The sequence below is a fragment of the Battus philenor genome, unplaced genomic scaffold (genome assembly GCF_028537555.1).
Source record: "Battus philenor isolate CCGP_79_NKW_IND1 unplaced genomic scaffold, ilBatPhil1.0.hap1 SCAF_27, whole genome shotgun sequence".
Lineage (NCBI taxonomy): Eukaryota > Metazoa > Arthropoda > Insecta > Lepidoptera > Papilionidae > Battus > Battus philenor.
In genome coordinates this window covers 2,214,847-2,233,416 of record NW_027181690.1, presented here as the reverse complement: position 1 = coordinate 2,233,416, position 18,570 = coordinate 2,214,847, and the positions used below count along the sequence as shown (strand labels likewise).

The 18,570-nt window shown below is 36.2% G+C and overlaps 1 protein-coding gene across 1 annotated transcript in view; it reads left to right on the top strand.

The window, feature by feature from the left end:
- Positions 1-435: 435 nt before the first annotated feature.
- The window catches only part of LOC137925452 (oxysterol-binding protein-related protein 6-like), a 46,873-nt gene continuing 28,738 nt past the window's right edge, over positions 436-18,570 (top strand). The window contains exons 1-7 of the mRNA XM_068768896.1: positions 436-711; positions 3,656-3,757; positions 7,908-8,061; positions 8,878-9,010; positions 11,585-11,805; positions 12,743-12,840; positions 17,647-17,739. Coding sequence (XP_068624997.1) covers positions 675-711; positions 3,656-3,757; positions 7,908-8,061; positions 8,878-9,010; positions 11,585-11,805; positions 12,743-12,840; positions 17,647-17,739 — 838 coding nt within the window. The 5' untranslated portion in view covers positions 436-674. The remainder of the gene's footprint in view (positions 712-3,655; positions 3,758-7,907; positions 8,062-8,877; positions 9,011-11,584; positions 11,806-12,742; positions 12,841-17,646; positions 17,740-18,570) is intronic.

The window sequence follows — 18,570 nt, the reverse complement described above, 5'->3', positions numbered from 1 at the left end:
GGCCTATCATTGATTGACAGGCATGTTGCAGCCAAAGAAAGGTTAACAGCCAATTAGCTGGTTTATGTCAGTTATTTTCGTCTACGAATCTCTTTATTCCTGATGGGATCCCATAGAGAAATCCTGAGCATAGCACTCTCCGTAGCCTACTAGGCTACTATGATCTTGCTAATGAAGCCCATAGTAAAATACCACGTTTAAACACCGCACGCCATCTAGTCTCTAGCTGGTAATACATTGGTCAATTAAACAATATCTATAACACCTGTTTTAATTAAATATTGCCCAAGTTTTAAAGTCCGTCCTCAATGTCCAGAGAAAAATGACTCAATTAATCAGATCGCCGCAGTTCGAATTTTAAACTGATAACGCCCGTTATCGAAGTACTGATAAAACCCGCCAGTGTCTTCGGTGCAAGCGTTCAGTCCACGCGGCTTACTATGTCAAGGTGGCTAACGTGTGCTTTTTTTTTAATTTTTTTTTTTTGGTCGTGTCAAGGCAACACGCGTACAGCCTTATTATTTTTTAATTGTGTGAGAATGTGTTTAATGAATCGTTAAGATTTAAATTGCCGTTCAATGCATTCGTTGCACGTTGCAATTGATAATGCGTAGTATATTTTATAAATTAACTAGCGAATTAAGTGCTTGGTGAAGTGTTCTTTGTAAATAAATATGAAATTGAAGTCTCCTTACGAAGTGTTAAATATAGGTATGTCTCTTTTTGTATAATTATGGTTATCCATATGTCGTACTGTCAAAACGTAATGGCTTATCGCGGTTTAATAGAGAAAAAAAAACATTAATATAAGTGATTGCTTTATATTTTATCTTAATAATAAACAAAGATTCATCATTGTTATTATCATTTATGTCATATCGTCCACTACTGGACATAGGCCTTACACACACACACATATACACACGGTCTTATATATATATATATTTATATATATATAAGACCGGTCGGGAGGACCCTTGGGCCTGGTCATTCCATGGAGCGTTCTTATAGCTCATCGGCCTTTAAATTCGGTCCAGGTTCTCCTGAGAGCCCTCAAAATTCGCAACTTTAAAGAAGGTCTGGGGCGGCTTAACCTATAGTGCAGGGTGTGCAATGCACACGGGCGCCGTGGCGCTCCCTGAGACAGCTAAGAGCATCGTCTTGGACCATCATGGTACAACAATGATATGATAGAAGCGGCCAGCCAGCGCGGTGGAGGCAGTTATCAAACGCGAGCGCTTTATGGACGGCTTCTTTTTCGAACATTTTATTTCAAACCTTATTTCACGTATCGCTTTCGGTTCGCCACTTAATTTCGCAACAGAGATGTGCTACAGGCTTAAAAACAATGAATGTTATTCTGCCGTCATAAGAAGAAAGAGCCGTAAATAATACCATACTGTAAGCTATACCTGCTTATAAAATAGCTTGTTGGAATATGATAGAACTTTCTTGTTACGACGGCAAAGTTAATAGTTATAGCCGCGGGGGGGGGGGTCATTGCACACGGGCGCTACACGAGCTAGAGCCGCCCCTGAAGAAGGTTTTAGGCTAAGTGTACACCACGCCCGTCACCATAAATCCGCATAATCTGTAAATGGCTTTTGGACAACAATGACAGTCAGGTTCAATAAAAAAGAAACCGGTCGGAAGCTGCACGCATCCACCGTTTTCAGTCAACCGTGGTCTTGTATCTTGTGGGTGGAAGTAATACGCTGTCTTAACCTTAATAGCCCAGAGTTTCAATTTTGATACCAATCTTTTAAACCGAATGTTAACATTACTATTAGTTTTTTTTTTAATAGGTTGGCTGTACTAATTTTACTGTTGTATAATATTCTTTCCAACGAAATTAAATATCTATTTTTCCCTTCATCTAGACCCTCAAGCAAACACAGTAATATTTAAAAAAAAAAACTCTCGTAAATCAGGCTATTAAGGGTTAAGTCTTCGATCACCCAATACGCTGGGCTATGTCTGTTACTTCCATTGATTACATGAAAAATCTATTAATGTCATAATGTAAACATGTCCTAATTTTTATAAATGGCTCCTAATGTCACCGTGAATTGACATTTATAATGTAGGTATATAGAGAATTAGTTTACAACAAGCAATGGAGTGTATCTATACCCTATTGCTTTTATTTCTTATTTACAATATTGTAAAAATAAAGGCACCTTCACATTATGACATTACTTTTGCACCAGCTGTTTACATCGTAAAAAAAAATTATTACATAATATTTTAAGTTAATTTTAATCTAATAGTACGAAAATTCTATACATAGGTATTTAAGTATTGGTATTTAAGTATTTTTTAAGTCCTCGTCATAGTATATTGTAGGACCTTCCAACAATCGAACCAGGTTCTAATATTGCTTGTACTATGTGTAAAAAATAAATAATAATCATTTATAAATACAAATAAATAAAATCAAGGTTCACATTACAAATACTAACCCCACTAACATACTAATAAGTTACATTTATATGTTAAAATATAAATAAAAGCAGTCTAAATTTGTATGATCAAAGAAAGGAGAGGTTCATTTATTAATTTATTTATATATATATATGAACAAAGAATTGGGTGTATTTGTTTGTAACTTGCAAATTGTTTATTTATTCTTCCAAATTAGTTTCATCCCCTTCTAAGTAATCCTCGTCCAATAAAAGGCACTTTCCCAACAAAATTTTTCAGTCCTCGAAACAATCGGAATTGTCCTTTCCAAGTATAGCCTTCAAGACCTTCAATTCTATTGAAAAAAGAATCTCCACAATCGTGTCAAAACGGTGACCCCACATTGTCCTTTTAAATGTTTACTTCTAATGGATTCAGGCGTTACTTTGCGGAAGTCTACCCTAAGTAAAAAAAGGACTAATATATAGCTACTTCCGCTATGTAGCAGGAGTCGTGCAATACCGCACCGCCCGCCAGCCCGCTGATAAATGCGCATACGGTAAACAATGCAAATTACACAACTACCACCGTTAAATCACTCAACACGTATTTCACCCCTCCACGGGGCATCCTCAGGAGTAACGCTACACCGATTAGTGCCAAACACAGAGTCGAAAATGTTTACTTGCTGAAAATCGCACGGAGCCAAATCAGACGAATACAGTGCTTGTTGAACGATATCAGTCGAAAGTAAGAAAAGGACCAATATTTAGCCACTTCCGCACATGCAGTGGTAGTCGTGCAATAAAGTGAACCGCCCGCCAGCCCGCTGATAAATGCGCATGCAGCAAACAATGCGAATCACACAACCGCCACCATCAAATCACTCAACACGTGTTTCACCCATCCACGGGGCATCTTCAGGAGCTATGTTACACCGTATTAGTACCAAACACAGAGTTCTCTGTGATATCAGACGAGTTTTTAGTCAAAAAAGTCCCGAAAAACCATTGCAGTATGACATCATGCGAGGCTTGGTGCGTTTGAGAGACAAAACATCCTTCGAAATGTTTTAGGCTTAGCCAAATGGTATCACAACTTTCGACAAACATACGCTTGGCAAATGTTATAGACAGTCCTACCAACCTAGAAAAAACAATTACCTGCCTTCCTAATACTAGGAAGTTTCAATATCACAGTGGTGTATATTCATACATATATAAATTATTATATATGATCGTCTTTCTTGCAGGCACGATAAGATGGATGCTGCGAAGCTGTAACGGTAAGGACATGTCGAACCAGACGGGCCTGAAGCATGTGCCGACAGAACCGGCGCAGCTCGAGACCAAGCGTGAGTTGATTTTTTATTTAAACCCTTTCCTTACGGCAGTCCGTTCCGACTTTTGATCACTTACTCAGACACTGCTCCCGATTCGCATCCAAAAGACATAACATAATCTACAGCAGAATCTTTTGATGAGTTGGCCCGGCACATTGTCCTAAATCTCAAGGCATTTAACGGTCTGTAGCGCTTGGGCAGCGACTTAAATAAAATAATGTAGCAACTAATATATAATTGTGTATTCCAAATTGTATTGTTAATATGTATAAATTTTAGCTGTATTTACCCGTAAGTGAAAATTGCTTAAAAAAAAATTGTAAAAAAAAAATAATAATAATATAAAACGCTGTCGTGCCTCGCAGCTGGGAGAAGAAAGATCCGTATCAAATAGCGGCAACCCTCTCCCAACTGTCTGCGTTTAGTTAAAGCGAAAGATAAATACTGTAAAAAAAAAAACACCAGCGATACAAATTAGAATTAAAAAAAAAAAAGTCCGTTCCGCCGAATTGACGCTACTGAACCGGGCATGTGCGCCGCGAAGTGCGCACATTGCATGGCGGTAAGCTGATGTTCGAATTTTCTCATTTGTGTTACATATTTAAAGAATTTACTGGTATATTAATTAAAAATAGAAGTTAGGATAATTCTTAGTAATTTATTTGGCTGTGATAAATCTTAAAAGACGGATCTATACATAAGCCCACATTACAAGATGGATGCCGTCTAACTCCGGCGCTGGTACACACGGGTCGTCAGGAAGATTCAAAAAGCAATGTACTTTGGATGAAGTAGAGAACAAAACATTGACTAGTTTTTCTCTACGCATTAAAAATTATGTAAATGTAATACAAATAGTCATCTTTTCATCATAATTTTATATGGACTAATTATTATGAAGTATATTGGAAAACGGTTTGATAAGAGCCAAAAGCCCACAGCGAATAACGCCGCAGCTTGTATGTCGCTGGAGCGACAATCATCGTGTTTATGTTAGATTTAGATACCTCCATATTCGTACGTCTTCCACAGAGTTAAAATGAAAACCTATATTTTTAATTCTCTCATAATAAAATTTTTGTATGACCCCCGCTATTGGGAGCCTTTCGTACCCCTCTATTTTGTTTGGGACAAGGAATTTATTTACAAATAATTTTTTCAGGGTTTTATCTTTATTCTACACTCACTTTCATTCTTTTCAATTTCTTTTATTCTTTCTTTTTATCCTTCACAATATCTAGCAATTTTTTTTTGTTCTTTCATTCCTTCTTGCTTTCATCGCCTTCCTTTCCTCATCTTTTTTACTCTTAGGTGGCTAGGTACAATTTTATTTCTAATCTTTATTTTATTCTTACTTTTTCTATCATTATCTTTTGATATTACAGATTTGTTTAGATTAGACTTTTTAATACATTAGAGTCTTGTCTTACATTCTATTATTATTTAATAAGTTCTTTTACATGTGTTTTATATGTGCATTTTGGTTCAAGTTTTCCTATGCGAATAGTAAAGCGCTGCGTAGCGCGAGCCGATATATCGGCTCTGGCATTTCTCGCCAGTGTAGTAGAAGCTGATACATCGACTCCCGGCACTGAAAGGGTTAAAATATTGCTTGATTGTAAAAAAAATTCCCATCCGTGACCAAAATTTTTCTGTGACTTTACATCGCGTACCGCTTAGGTAGTTATTTTGATTTTACCACCTCCAATCCTTTTTAAAATATACGTTCAGAAATTACTGGTGCGACTATTATAGGCTTTTAGCAGATTTTAAGTGCTATCTTTATCTCCTGAGATAAAATCTTTTGCTTTCGGTCAGGGTTTCTTCGATTTCTTTCCCTTACTACTTTCATTAGACATTACGTGGGTGGTCAGATCTTTTTCTGTCACAGATGTGATTCCATTGTACCTATCAATAGTCCGGTGTGTACCGTAAACAATTGATTTTTTACCTAACAGAGGAATTTAAAATATGTATTTGACCTACTTTATGTAATGCAATCGTAGCGATTCGATTCTCTTTATTACACCACTCTGTTATATCACAAAATATTTCACAATATATATTGGCGCGGAAATAAGAATACACAATGAACAATAAAAATGATTCCAAATTCAAAAATAAATGCGGCGTTGGTATAGACCCACTACCAGGTCGAAGTCGCGGGAGTTTAAGGTGGGGGTCCTAAACTCCCACTAGCTTCGGCGACTCTGAGGCGGACGATGGTTCGATGTGGTCTCGTACCATCGTGATAGCACCACGAGGGTTTCGGGGGTAGCGTATACACGCATACCCCGGGACGGGCTATCGAAAAATAGCACGGCGCGGGGGAAGACCGCGTGGCTATCCTTAACCGGGAGATACCGCGGTCCCCCGTTTAGCGCAGATGGCGACCACCGGGGGGGGGGGGTAGTGTGTAGGAATCCCACATACCCCTGTCCTCCCCCCAAAGGCAGGGCATCTTGAACACCGGAAGATTTCCCACACCGAAACAAAAAAAAGACCCACTACCAGGGAAATCGCCGGGTTAGGACATCACAAGACCCGTCATTATGGCGATCGGGAAGCCATATACTTGTTTGTTATACGTAATATATATATATATATATATAATATAATATAAGTAAACTCGAGTCATGGAATAGACCCACACATTCGCTCCAGCGTGTGCGCCATCAGTAGAAACACTTTAAAACTAATTTCTCTTTCAATAAATTACGGAACGGACCTTTTCCTAACTGTACAACTAGAAGTCAATAGGAAGGATAACGATTGCGAATTAAGGAAATTAAACTTAATTACCATGCGGGACGGTACGTAATTGCGTAAGCGTTAACATTGACTTGAGTCGTGCTGAATGCTACTCTGTACGACCTCGTGTAAGGATAGAGCCACATTAGTCGGGTGATTAAAATTATTTATATATTAATTATTTACACATATTAATTATGTTTGTATATTATAAATATTAATGATGATATAAATTAGTAAATGGGAGAAATGGCTTACACTTACTATCATTTGATTAGATGTGTTAATATAAAGAAAAAAATAAAATAAAATAAAATTTTCACTGTTGTTTGTCAAGACGTGATCCAAAGTGTTTTGTACGTTGACTATAACTAATAAAACAAATTTTGTGTACCTAAGAATCAACTTCAACAAACAGAAAATGTTCAGAAAGTGTCTATTGTTACTTTTCAAAGAAACGTCAAACAAGGTTTGTGTACTAAGGGTAACTATACTGTAATTGATTTCATAAAAAACACGCCTTGGGAATGACGTGTTCGCCTCCATGCTATTTTAATATTCATTAAATATATAATAACATATTATTTAAAAATATATCTCCCGTTGAATTTCTTTCGACTAGTAATAGCCGAGCTTTTGAGGTCTGAAAATTACGATCGTAGGTCGCTAGCTTGTATTCCCTGGATACAACCATTCTAAATCCTATTACTATAGGGGTATAGCAGTTTCGGTAGCATTATGTCCAAAAGAGAAAGCTCCATGTAATGTGATATCATAACACAAGACAGATATTAAAATAATTCAATAATAATTGGTAAACTACACTGATATTACGTAATCACAATAATCCCATTTCAAAAAATAAAAGTGTCTTAATGCTTGTGCGCTGGGTTCGATTTCGGATTAAAATTAATAACCGTAAATGTTTAACCCTATTGTCGCAATGGGTGTGCCGAGCTGATGTTATTTGCTTGTCACGTATGTTCCACCTAATGTGACCTTAACATATATATTAGTCTGGAAACATCGATCGTATAGATTATATACTATAATGGAAGGTATCTCGTATTCGCCGAAGCTATCTACTCTGCCTGATCTGAAGCGTGCTTAACGAGAAATTTCCACATCATTAGAATGGAATAAAAAGCATCATGAAAACAGAGAATAAATCTCTTTCCATGGCATATATACCAATCCAGTGTTATTGTAGAATGTAACGGCCTGAGCCGAGTCTACCCTACCCATCCCTACCCATCTAAGGCTTCCCCTTAGATCTTAGCTACCTCACAGGTGTCTTAGGCCAGGCGCCCTCTGCGCCTCCTTGCATCTAATCCATGGAACCTGAAAATTGAGATACAATGAGTCAGCATTTTTTAAATATTTAAGTCATAAATTTCTTCGTCGTCCCCAGGATCCCGGCGACGTGCTGGAGGCAGGGCGGCGGCGCTTCGTAGAGCACCCTCGGACTCCGACTGCTCGGGTGAGACAGCCTCGCTGTCAGCCGACAGTGCTGAGCGAGCACCCAGGGTTCCACCACCACCCACACGGCAGACCAAGTCGAGAGGGTAAGTCTAAAATGATTTATGAAATTTGTTTCTGCTTGATACCTTTATTCGGTTCAAGTTAGTATAAGGATATACTACATCCTCAAAGAAAGTTTCCTTCTTCATATCTTTTCTAATGGTTCCCATCCAGGTAATAGGCAGACGTCCTGGTTTCCAAGCTCTCCTTATCAAATGATTGCCTTAGCAATTCCCATAAACTTTCCTGATCGCGTTTTTCAAAAGACTTATTCACAAAGTATATTTCCAAAGACTCTCCAGATCAAAATGTTGTCATAAATATGTCCAAAAGATTTCCAGGTCATATCCTTGTCTCATGTATTACCATAAACTCTCTTCATATGATGAACACTTCATATGAAGAATGATGGATTCCGTTCTGTTACTTTTAGCCGTCCCTGATTTAGAGGACTTCTCGTTTCTTGCCATGTGTGACGTAGGGACATACATTTCCGATCAATGATTTTTTAAGGGTTTTTTTTATTTTTTACGTACTCCTTCCTTTACAATATCTTACGCCTTTCTCTTGCCCTTCACATGTTCCACCTTTTTTCATTTGGAAATCTTCTATACCTCGCCATTCTTCCCTCATCTACATTCCCTTATCATAATTTTAAATAACATGCCACAGATTATAATGACTCATTTATTACAGCTTAGCTTGCGTTAAAAGTTAATTATTTATTATATGCTCATTATAAGTCATGCGCAAAAACAGAGCATTGATTTTTTATTTCAAAACCCTAGATAAGAAACATTTTATTTATTTTATAAAGCACAACAGATAAAAGTTTCCAATAGTAAAACTCTATCTTGCAGAAGTCGCCGCCGCGGTAGTGAATGGGAGGTGCTGGAAGGGTTGAAAGATGGCCAGCGATTCGAGAAGCGCCCGGAGGTCTTCAACGGATATCTGCACAAGAAGAGGAAATGGCCGCTGAAGGGATGGCACAAGGTATTTACTTAATCAATTATAAAAGTTCTCCAAATATACTGACAAATATTTTTTACACTTGTAGGTAACGACAACACGAAGCCCGAAGTAGAAGTGTGTATATTGATCAAACTTAGCCCTTATTTATACCTATTCTTAAAACTGAAAACAATATTCAACCAATAAAAACCGTCGGCCAATCACAAGGCTAGTATTGTAGTGCGCTCTCTTTCGCGCGACGTAAATATAGAGCGCTCTGATATGGGTATTCCCCTGTTCGATACCACGATGACTTAATGTAGCTTCTACGCTGTTAATCAATAATAAAAGTTCTCCAATTGTACTGACAAATATTTTTGGCACGCTGTTGTAGGATTCTTCCAAGGACCGGTAAGTCTTGGAGGTAATGATAACACAAAGGCCAAAGTAGAAGGGTGTATATTGATCAAACTTGGCCTATATTTATACCTATTCTTAAAACTGAAAACAATATTCAACCAATAAAAACTGTCAGCCAATCGCAAGGCTAGTATTGTATTGCGCTCTCTTTCGCTCGGCGTAAATATAGAGCGCTCTGATGAGGGTATTCCCCTGTTCGATGCGACGATGACGTAATGTATCTTCTAGACTGTAATATTTGTTGCTTTTTACACTATTCATCATCATGTCATGTGATGGACGTCCACTGCAAGGCTTAAGCCAGCTACTCCAGCTACTTTCCACGATCTTAAATGTGTCGTCGGTCGACGTAGTGGGCCTACTAATAGTTGCAACTCGAGTTTCCCCAACAGCCCTTGGTTCAAACGAGCAATTCTTCCAGCTACGTGAATGTTCTAACTCTATTATGATATTTAAATTAAAACTAAAGAGCACCTCGATATGAACCTCTAACGATCACAACACTTATTGCACTAACACTTCTATTATTCGCACTTTCACTACTTCAAGTTCTTTCTTTTCCAATCAATGAGACATGAATGAAAAACAGGAATAAGGAATGTAAATGAAAGGAGAGAAAAAATAAAATGTGATTAATGAAAGAGAATGTAGCGATAGAAATTGTGAAGGATGAGAGAGGGGAACGAATGTTAAATATTAGCAATGAAACAATTATTGCTAAATAAGGTCCCTGTCTTAAATACAATAGAGGGAATGAGAGGTCCCTATAATAACAAAGGCCATTAAAATAAAAGTCTAATTCCTATGAATAAACATGCAATAAATTTTGAAAATATATTAAGAACTCGTAAAACGATAGACAATGTAAAGGATTTTTGGGTGCTAAGTAATTAAATATGGATGATAGATATGTCATATTTCTGGAGCTGTCACAGAAAAAGAAACAAATTGCTTTGTTGTGAGCTCATCTTATAGCAAGGTGCATTTCTACTCTCGTAACCAGGAATGTTAAGTTAAAGGGTACTATTGTAGTTTCAACTAAATCATGCCCCTCTGGTATTCTTGTTATGTCGCGCACGAGTATTGCACTGCAAATGATGATACTATGTGTATAATATAAAATAATCCAATTTTAAATGAATATTGAAACTACGCTACGTTCTATGTAATAACCGTATGCCCATCAAGATTCCCAGCAAATTACAGGAAAATAGATTGCGATGGTATGACCACGTGGTAAAAACTGCCTTAAGCCTCCCAGAATTCCCAACAGGGAGAGGGCGTCCAAAAGCTACGTGGTGGTCTCATATCGGGAAGGAACTGGAAACCCTTCAACTTGATGCAGGGACAACCCAGGATAGAGTGGCCTGGCGCAAATTGATAAGGAGACCCGACCCCAAATAAAGGGAAAATGGAAGGAAGAAAAAGATTGAAACTACGCGAGGTTGACAGTTCACTTTGAACTTAACACGTTTGACAGTTTGCTCTGAACTTCGCGCGTACCCTAATAGGTAGGCCGACGATTAACTTGAGACAAGAAATTTGAGATATTTAAAAAAAAATTAGACATTTCTTAGAAAACAATCGATAGATGTCGTTAATGTATTACATTTTCAATTATCAATTGTCAATATGAAAATTTGGAAACTAATTCGAATATATAGTACATATAAACGTATCTAGAAACTTCACAATTGTGCATCTTGTCAGAGAGCCCGTGTTGAACTCGTTTAATGTCGCCATGTAGCTCGGTGTTTGACGTAATTAGAGCATTCATTTTTTTAGTTTTAAAAATTAAAAATAATAAAAAAGGTTCTATAGGATAAATGCACCCACATATTCAATTAACAGTGATTATTTTTAAAAAAACGAAACATGTTTGAAATTTACCATATATTTTTTCATATACAGACTGTCCTGATAAAGTTGGTACTGTCAAAAATTACTGACCTATAGTATTACAATAGAAAATTTAATTAATGTAGGATATTACATAGTGTTTGCTTTATTTATTGATTAAATTTGAAATATTTTTTTTTTGCCTTGGATGTCGCTAGATGCGGGTAGCGTATGACTGATCATTGTGGCAGTTTTTGGAGGAGGCTTTTGTCTTGGTGTGGGCGTCTATTAGCTGATATGATGATGATTATTAAACATGTCGAAGATACGTTTTGTTCACTTTAAAGTCACTTTTAGCGTTTCTTCGTGGTGGACGCTGGTATACTGGTGTACGCGCGATCACCGTCGGACGTGGCGCGCGGGCGGCTGCACGGCTCCGTGGACGTGGGACTCTCCGTCATCTCGGCCAAGGCGAGACGAAGGCGCATTGACATCGACGCGGACGAGTTCATATATCACCTCAGAGCTAAAACTCCCGACGTGTTCCGCACCTGGCTGAACGTGCTGAAGGCCCATCGGTGAGTGATCAAATTACTCCAATTATTTCATCACAGGAGAATCATGACTGTGTACAATGGCTGCGTCTTTTCCACGAGTTATCTCCATAAGTCACGGTCTTTTAATCTTCAGGGGACAAAAAGACGAGTGTTGCCCTGACCATCGCTTCATTTTGCATCCTGGTGACTCTCTCTCTCTCGTGCTGGAGCCTATTCAATCAGGGTTTATCTGGATATGTGTCGATTCGAATCGCATATTTTTACATGAAATTTGTTACGTGAAAGCTATATACAGTTTTACAGAGAAATATAAAGGAAGGATATAGGTCAACTCAAATTAAGTGGCTTCAAAGCTACTGTACCTATCAAAAGCAATTTAAAAGATAAGATTTCTTATGTTCCTATAGATAGAGATGCTCTTACACGCTAGTAGCGTAAGTACAATACTAATAAACGTCTGTTTAGTTAAACAAGAATATTTTTAGACCCTGTGTTTTGCACTAATCGGTGTAACATCACTCCTGAGGATGCCCCGTGGAGGGGTAAAACACGTGTTGAGTAATTTAACGGTGGCAGTTGTGTAATTCGCATTGTTTGTCGCATACGCATTTAGCAGCGGACTGGCGGGCGGTGCATTTTGTTACACGACTACCACTGCATGAGCGGAAATGGCTAAATATTAGTCCTTTTCTTACTTAGGATGTACAGGTAACGCCTGATTCCATTAAATGAAAATAGTAAAAGGAGTCAATAAAAGATAATATGAAGGACGAAAGAGAATGTGGAATGAAAACTGAAAAACCCATTTTATCTGAATTTGTAACGTCCTTGCCATAAGACGGGGGAACGAGGCCCCCAAAAGGGGGGGGTCATTTAATGAAAAAAAATATATATCCGTAGTTATTTGCATATTTATTAAAAAATTGAAATTCAGTGTTTTAATTATCAAACTCTATAGGCTGTATCGTCAACACCTGTTAACGTTCGGCGCAAGAGAGTCCGTACCAAAGATCCACGCGCCGTTGGAAGAAATCCCACCCACTGATACCTCATCACGTAAGTCCAAATATTTCGATTTTGTAATTTTGACTTTATGTGTGGAACCATAAGGTGTATATTTGGGGTAGAGGTTGTTGGCATGTGTGTGTCTTTTGCTTTACGATTATTTCTTTGGTATTATTAAATTTAGTTTTTTCTATATCTCCATAAATGCATTATTTACTTATAATTTTAGTGCACATATTTAAATGATTAATGCCAAAGAAATATTTCTATGTATCACATTTATACATTTACTAATGTTAGTAGATTTTAATTTTGATAATGGAATGCCAGTGATTAACTGTATCCCCTTTTGGTTATCAAAGGTGTATTTGAGCGTGTTTATTTAAAATAATTTCAAATGAAACTTTACATCATCACAATTCGGATACGTGTATACCTAAAGTGGAAATGTGGCTGGTGTTGGCTACTACAGAAAGCACTTTTATGTCGAAAAATATCGAGATTTAGTAGAGAGAATTTAATGTGATTTAATATACATATCGACTATTATATTTTAACGAATATATTTTTAGATTTCGTTTCCATAATTCAAAAATTTCAAACAAAACATTAAAACATGTATATTAGTTAGAAATTTAAAACCATTTCGGAATTAAAATTTGTTTTGACCGTGTACCTAAATAATAGTAAATTTTGAAATTCTTTCGAGTTGTGAGACTAAGAAATTTCCTTCATAATATTTTAGAAAGAAAATCTTTAGGAAAACATGTATCCGAATATGTTATATCTGTTTTCGTTCATATTAATTTAATATTAAACTAGTCCTTTAGATCCTTAACCAATCCATTACATCCCTGATCATGGTGTTTTTACAAATCACAGACCTATCAAGAACAAGAACGTGGACCGTCAGCTCAAGTGGCGGCGACCAGTTCGATTCATCACCATCTCCTCAATCCTTACTATCCGTCCTTTTCTCTCCTAGAGGATTGCACTCGACTTTTCCGTTCAGACATTACTCCGGTAAAAACTCTGATTATAAGAAATCGGTGCCTGTACAGATTAAACCTTGTGTTAGTAAACATGCGCCAATACTAAATAAAAATTTCTACAAATATGGAAGTTTATGTTCCATGAACTGTTTAGAGAAAGCTAATGATCTCGCTGAAAAAAGACGTAATAAGTATGGAGATAACTCAGATGGTAAGAAAGTCAAAGCTGGTAGAGAAATGCTTCTACATAGCACGAATTTAGACGTCACATTAGGATCGACATGCCTGGAATCTCTACTTTGCACACAATCACTGAATTCGCCAACAAAACAGTATTGTAATAAAGATGGTAAACTTGACGAGAAAACGCAAAACCAAGTAAATAAAAACAATAATCGAACAACAGTCACCCAAACTGAACCAGTGATCTTTTGTTTCACTCACAAAAACCGTTCCTGTAGCACTAACACCAAGATACCCCAAATGAAGCGAAGTAAAAAATCAACTAACATGGTTAAATATAGGAACTCGTTCGTGGAACCACCGCTTAAGCATCCGTTGAATAGATGTATGCTTCTTGGCAAATATAAACTAAAAATATCTCGCCAGTCCGACGCACGACCTGCGAAAATAATTCATTTAAATCGACATTTACTCGAAACACAAAAAGACACCTTGTTAAACTTTTCCTCCGAATATTTAACAGGATCAGAGTTCAATAGTATGACAAACAGACTTACTGAAACTGTATTTGAGAAGTGTAACAAATCTGATAATTATAAGTCTGATGATCATTTAAAAAGTTTCATTAATAAAATCATCACAGAGTTATATTGTTTTCGCTACACTCAAGAAGACGATCAGCCCGTGAAAACTCTTTTCAAATGTCTTCTAGATTACTGGATGAATAACACATTGTTCGGAAAATATAAAACAACGTTTCAAGTCAAAGCAATAGATAAACCGTCGAGTAGTTATTTCACGAAAGACGAAAACACATCTACATATCGTGTTCCAAATTTTAATGAAGAAACGCAATGTAGAAATAGCGATGTAACAAGAATAAGATCTAAAACATCATTTGCATCTAAACACCAATTAGGAACAGCAGTGAAAACAGAAAGTTACAGCAAAGAACGACAGATACAGGAATTAGAAAGGTTGCTCAAAAATACTGTGTACTACTGCGAAAATATAACCACTGTAAATAAAGATACACAATTATCTAAAACTGTAATAAAAAATATTGGTACAGATGTAAGAAGAGATTTGCCACAAGAACACGGTACCTCTTGTAGAATCAACGAAGTACAAAATGTCATCAATAGTTCATATGAAGCAACTACTCTGCCAGATAAAGATATCTACGAAAAATACATCAACATTCTTAAAGCTAATAATGTAGTTGAAACTTTTGACATCAATACCCGTTATTTAAATAAATGTGATACTTTCGTTGAATGCACAGAGAAAAAGACATCTCAAAGTAACGAGAGTAAAGATCCTGATGAAATATTTAAAAATAAACAGGAAAACGATTTCAATCAGTATCTTAATACGATACTGAATAAATATACTACAGAATCAGAAAATAAATATTTGGCAAGAAATCGTAAGAAAAATCTACGAACTGTTAAAAATACGGATCGCAAAATAGATGTCAAAGAAGAAATAGATGATGTAAATAAACGTGATAACATTGTCATATATCTTTCCAAATATAATCTACAGCACGTTTCAACGGATAGTGATCCGTTGATGAAAGGTATGATGTCCATTTCTATTAAATTAGATAACGAAGCAACGAGTAAAGCAATTACTGCAATTTCTAAACCTGACAACGCATTCCGTTGTAATGATGAAGTTTTAGAAACTATATCTGATGTACTGCTTTCGGACAAGGATGAATTTAAATCTGACTCTTTTTATATGTTTCATTCGAATTTCTTCAATCCGAATGCTAATTACAATAGAAATATGTATTTAGATTACAATTGTGATGTTGTTAATGAAGATTTTACAATCATCAAGCCGTTTTCAAGTAGCAGTGAAGGTACATCAAGAGAATATAACAGTAGATTTGATACAGAAAAAAATGTTGACAATACCTTTGTTTTAGGAAAAGTACCCAACACTTCCAAAGTCAAAGATACATCTAACGTTCGTCCAGAGAAAGGAATATCAATTAAAGATTCAAAGAGACAAATATCTCAAAATGCTAAACACGAGAATAAAACTAAAACATGTACACATGAAATTGATGAAGCATTCATACATTTACTTTTAAACATTTTAGACTCGCTCTCTAAATGTGTACCAATGCTACAGAGAAACATTAACAAATTATATCAGGAATTATTAAAGAAATATAGCGATTTAGATCAGACAAGTGAGATAAAACTTTGTGATACTGATATTAAAGAAAAGCTAAAGAAAGATATTGGTGTACAATTCAAAGAGAATGTCGATTCGAAACGTTATACCAAAGAAATTTCCAAACATAACGTTGCAGTGAATACGAAAAGCTTTACCGCGTTCCAACTGAGAAATATTAATATGCTTGATAAATGTCTAAACACTCAATATTTTAATAAAAACGAAGGAATACAAACAAACATAGATAATACTAAAAATACAAAAGCAAATAAACCAAATGAAAATACAAATAGACAAACAGTTAGAAGTAATACAAAAACAAATACACCAAAAGTGAAAGAATTGACGAACTATAACAGAGTAAATGTTCCGACACCGTTGAAGAAGTCGACAGTTGGAAACGTGTCTCGAAAAGACAGGCAATCTAAAACTAGAACGAATCAAATCAAAGATCTGCCATTGCTATGTTTAAAGACATCGCCAAAGAGCAATTTGCATTCCCTTAAAGATAAACTTTCAAAGGATTATAAAGTGTATCAACTCTTACTGAGCAACAAATTTAAAGTGAAGAATTCTAGATCCTTGATAGACTTAAATACGAAACTTATTAGTAGCGGGAATCTGAAAACTATATACCGGTGCGAAAGTGATCTTTCGTTTCACTCTGGTTAGTTATTTTCGTTTTATTTTTTATTAGATAATGTATCTGAAATATTTCTCTTCGTAGATTGCTCTCAATAGTACCATTTTGTAATACAGATAAATTACTTAGGATTCTCTTAGGACTTTTCACGAGGTCAGCGGCAGACATTGTTAAATTGGAAATATACCGAATACAGGCCGTTTGCTAACGGTCAACAAAATTAGTATCAACTTTATTTGTTCAAATAAGCATAAAATATTTAGTGTTTGTATAAAGGGAAAGTTGTCATAATATGAACCTTCCTTAATATTTACAACGGCTCCATTGCTTGATGATTAATTCTCTATTTATCTACATCATAAATGTCAAAGCGCAGTGACATTTGCCGCCATTTGTAAAAATTAAGTCGCGTTCACATTATGACATTACTTTTGCGCCACCTATTAATTATTAATACTAAATTCGTATCTATATAAAAAGTTTTTGGAGTTTGAATCAATTAAGCTAATACGTACTTGCTTTTACACGGTAAGTAATCTAGTGAAAATAATTTTCTAATTAATAAAAAAAATATCGACTATCTTTTTATTTCGATAGCCGACAATAAATATAATTTACATCTCTATCTGTCAATAGAAAACAACACGATTAAATATAAATGGCGGAGAACGGTAAAAAGGGTCACCTATATCCGTTCAAAAATTCCAATATCCCTGTCCAAAGTTCCATTATTACCTCAATTTAGTTTTGCATCTTACATCTAACCATGTATCAGCTATCACCGGGAGATAAATGTAAAGGGTGTTAGTCAAATGCATTCATTGTGAAACACCCTGTGCCTTTCAGGGCTTGTTAGCCCGACGGGCGCACCGCTGCGAGGCCCGCAAGCTGGCTTTGTGTCAGGAACACCTGGCGGACGGTTGGCGGGATGGATTATAGGTATGACGTCATCAAAAATGGCTTGTTTCCAGAAAATTCTCACTACATTTTACGTGTTTATATATTTTGTGACAGTCTCTGATGGGATTGAATAATGGGAGATAGAGAGAGATTCGTGGTTGTGGTAACATAGTGTATACAAATGAATCAAAACTTTTTTTTTCTTTTATTAAAATTTGTTTTAGCACGTCTTTGTATTTTGCATGAGGTTTCAATGTTTGAATATTATTGATGTGTATGTTAAAGATATTAAATCCTTATTGGAATATCTTCTAGCACGTGACTATGAAGCAGTGAATCAAAGTCTATTTATGTCCTTTCTTGGTCTTTTTATTCCTTAAATATAACGCTATCGAAACCTCTGTACCGCATATAGGGAAAACAAAAGGCCTCGCCATCAAGCGTTGACGGCGAACTGACAAAGCGGCCAGTACTCCCCCCTCACCTCTCGTTTACCTAAGGCGTGGTACAGCAGTTTCGGTAGCACTATAAAGTCAATATCTGTTGAGTATAAAATGTCTGTAATTCATACGTAATTTCTTTCTATAATAAGTTGAGAGAGGAGTCTGATTGGTGAAGGTAAACGTCTAAGTAAAAGTAAATGAACCGTGTTATACGGGGGATTGCTGTAATCGATGTTGTCGATCGGTTTGGTGGACTGAACGCAGTTTATTTACGTACACCAGCAGTATACATAAGTTGAAAGTACATTGAAAGGTACCGTGTTAATAATGGTTCTGTTATGTGTGCCTTTATGGTGACACAACATTAAAAAATTATATATACAAAATTGTAAAGAAATCATACCACATTAAATTAAAAGAAAGATTG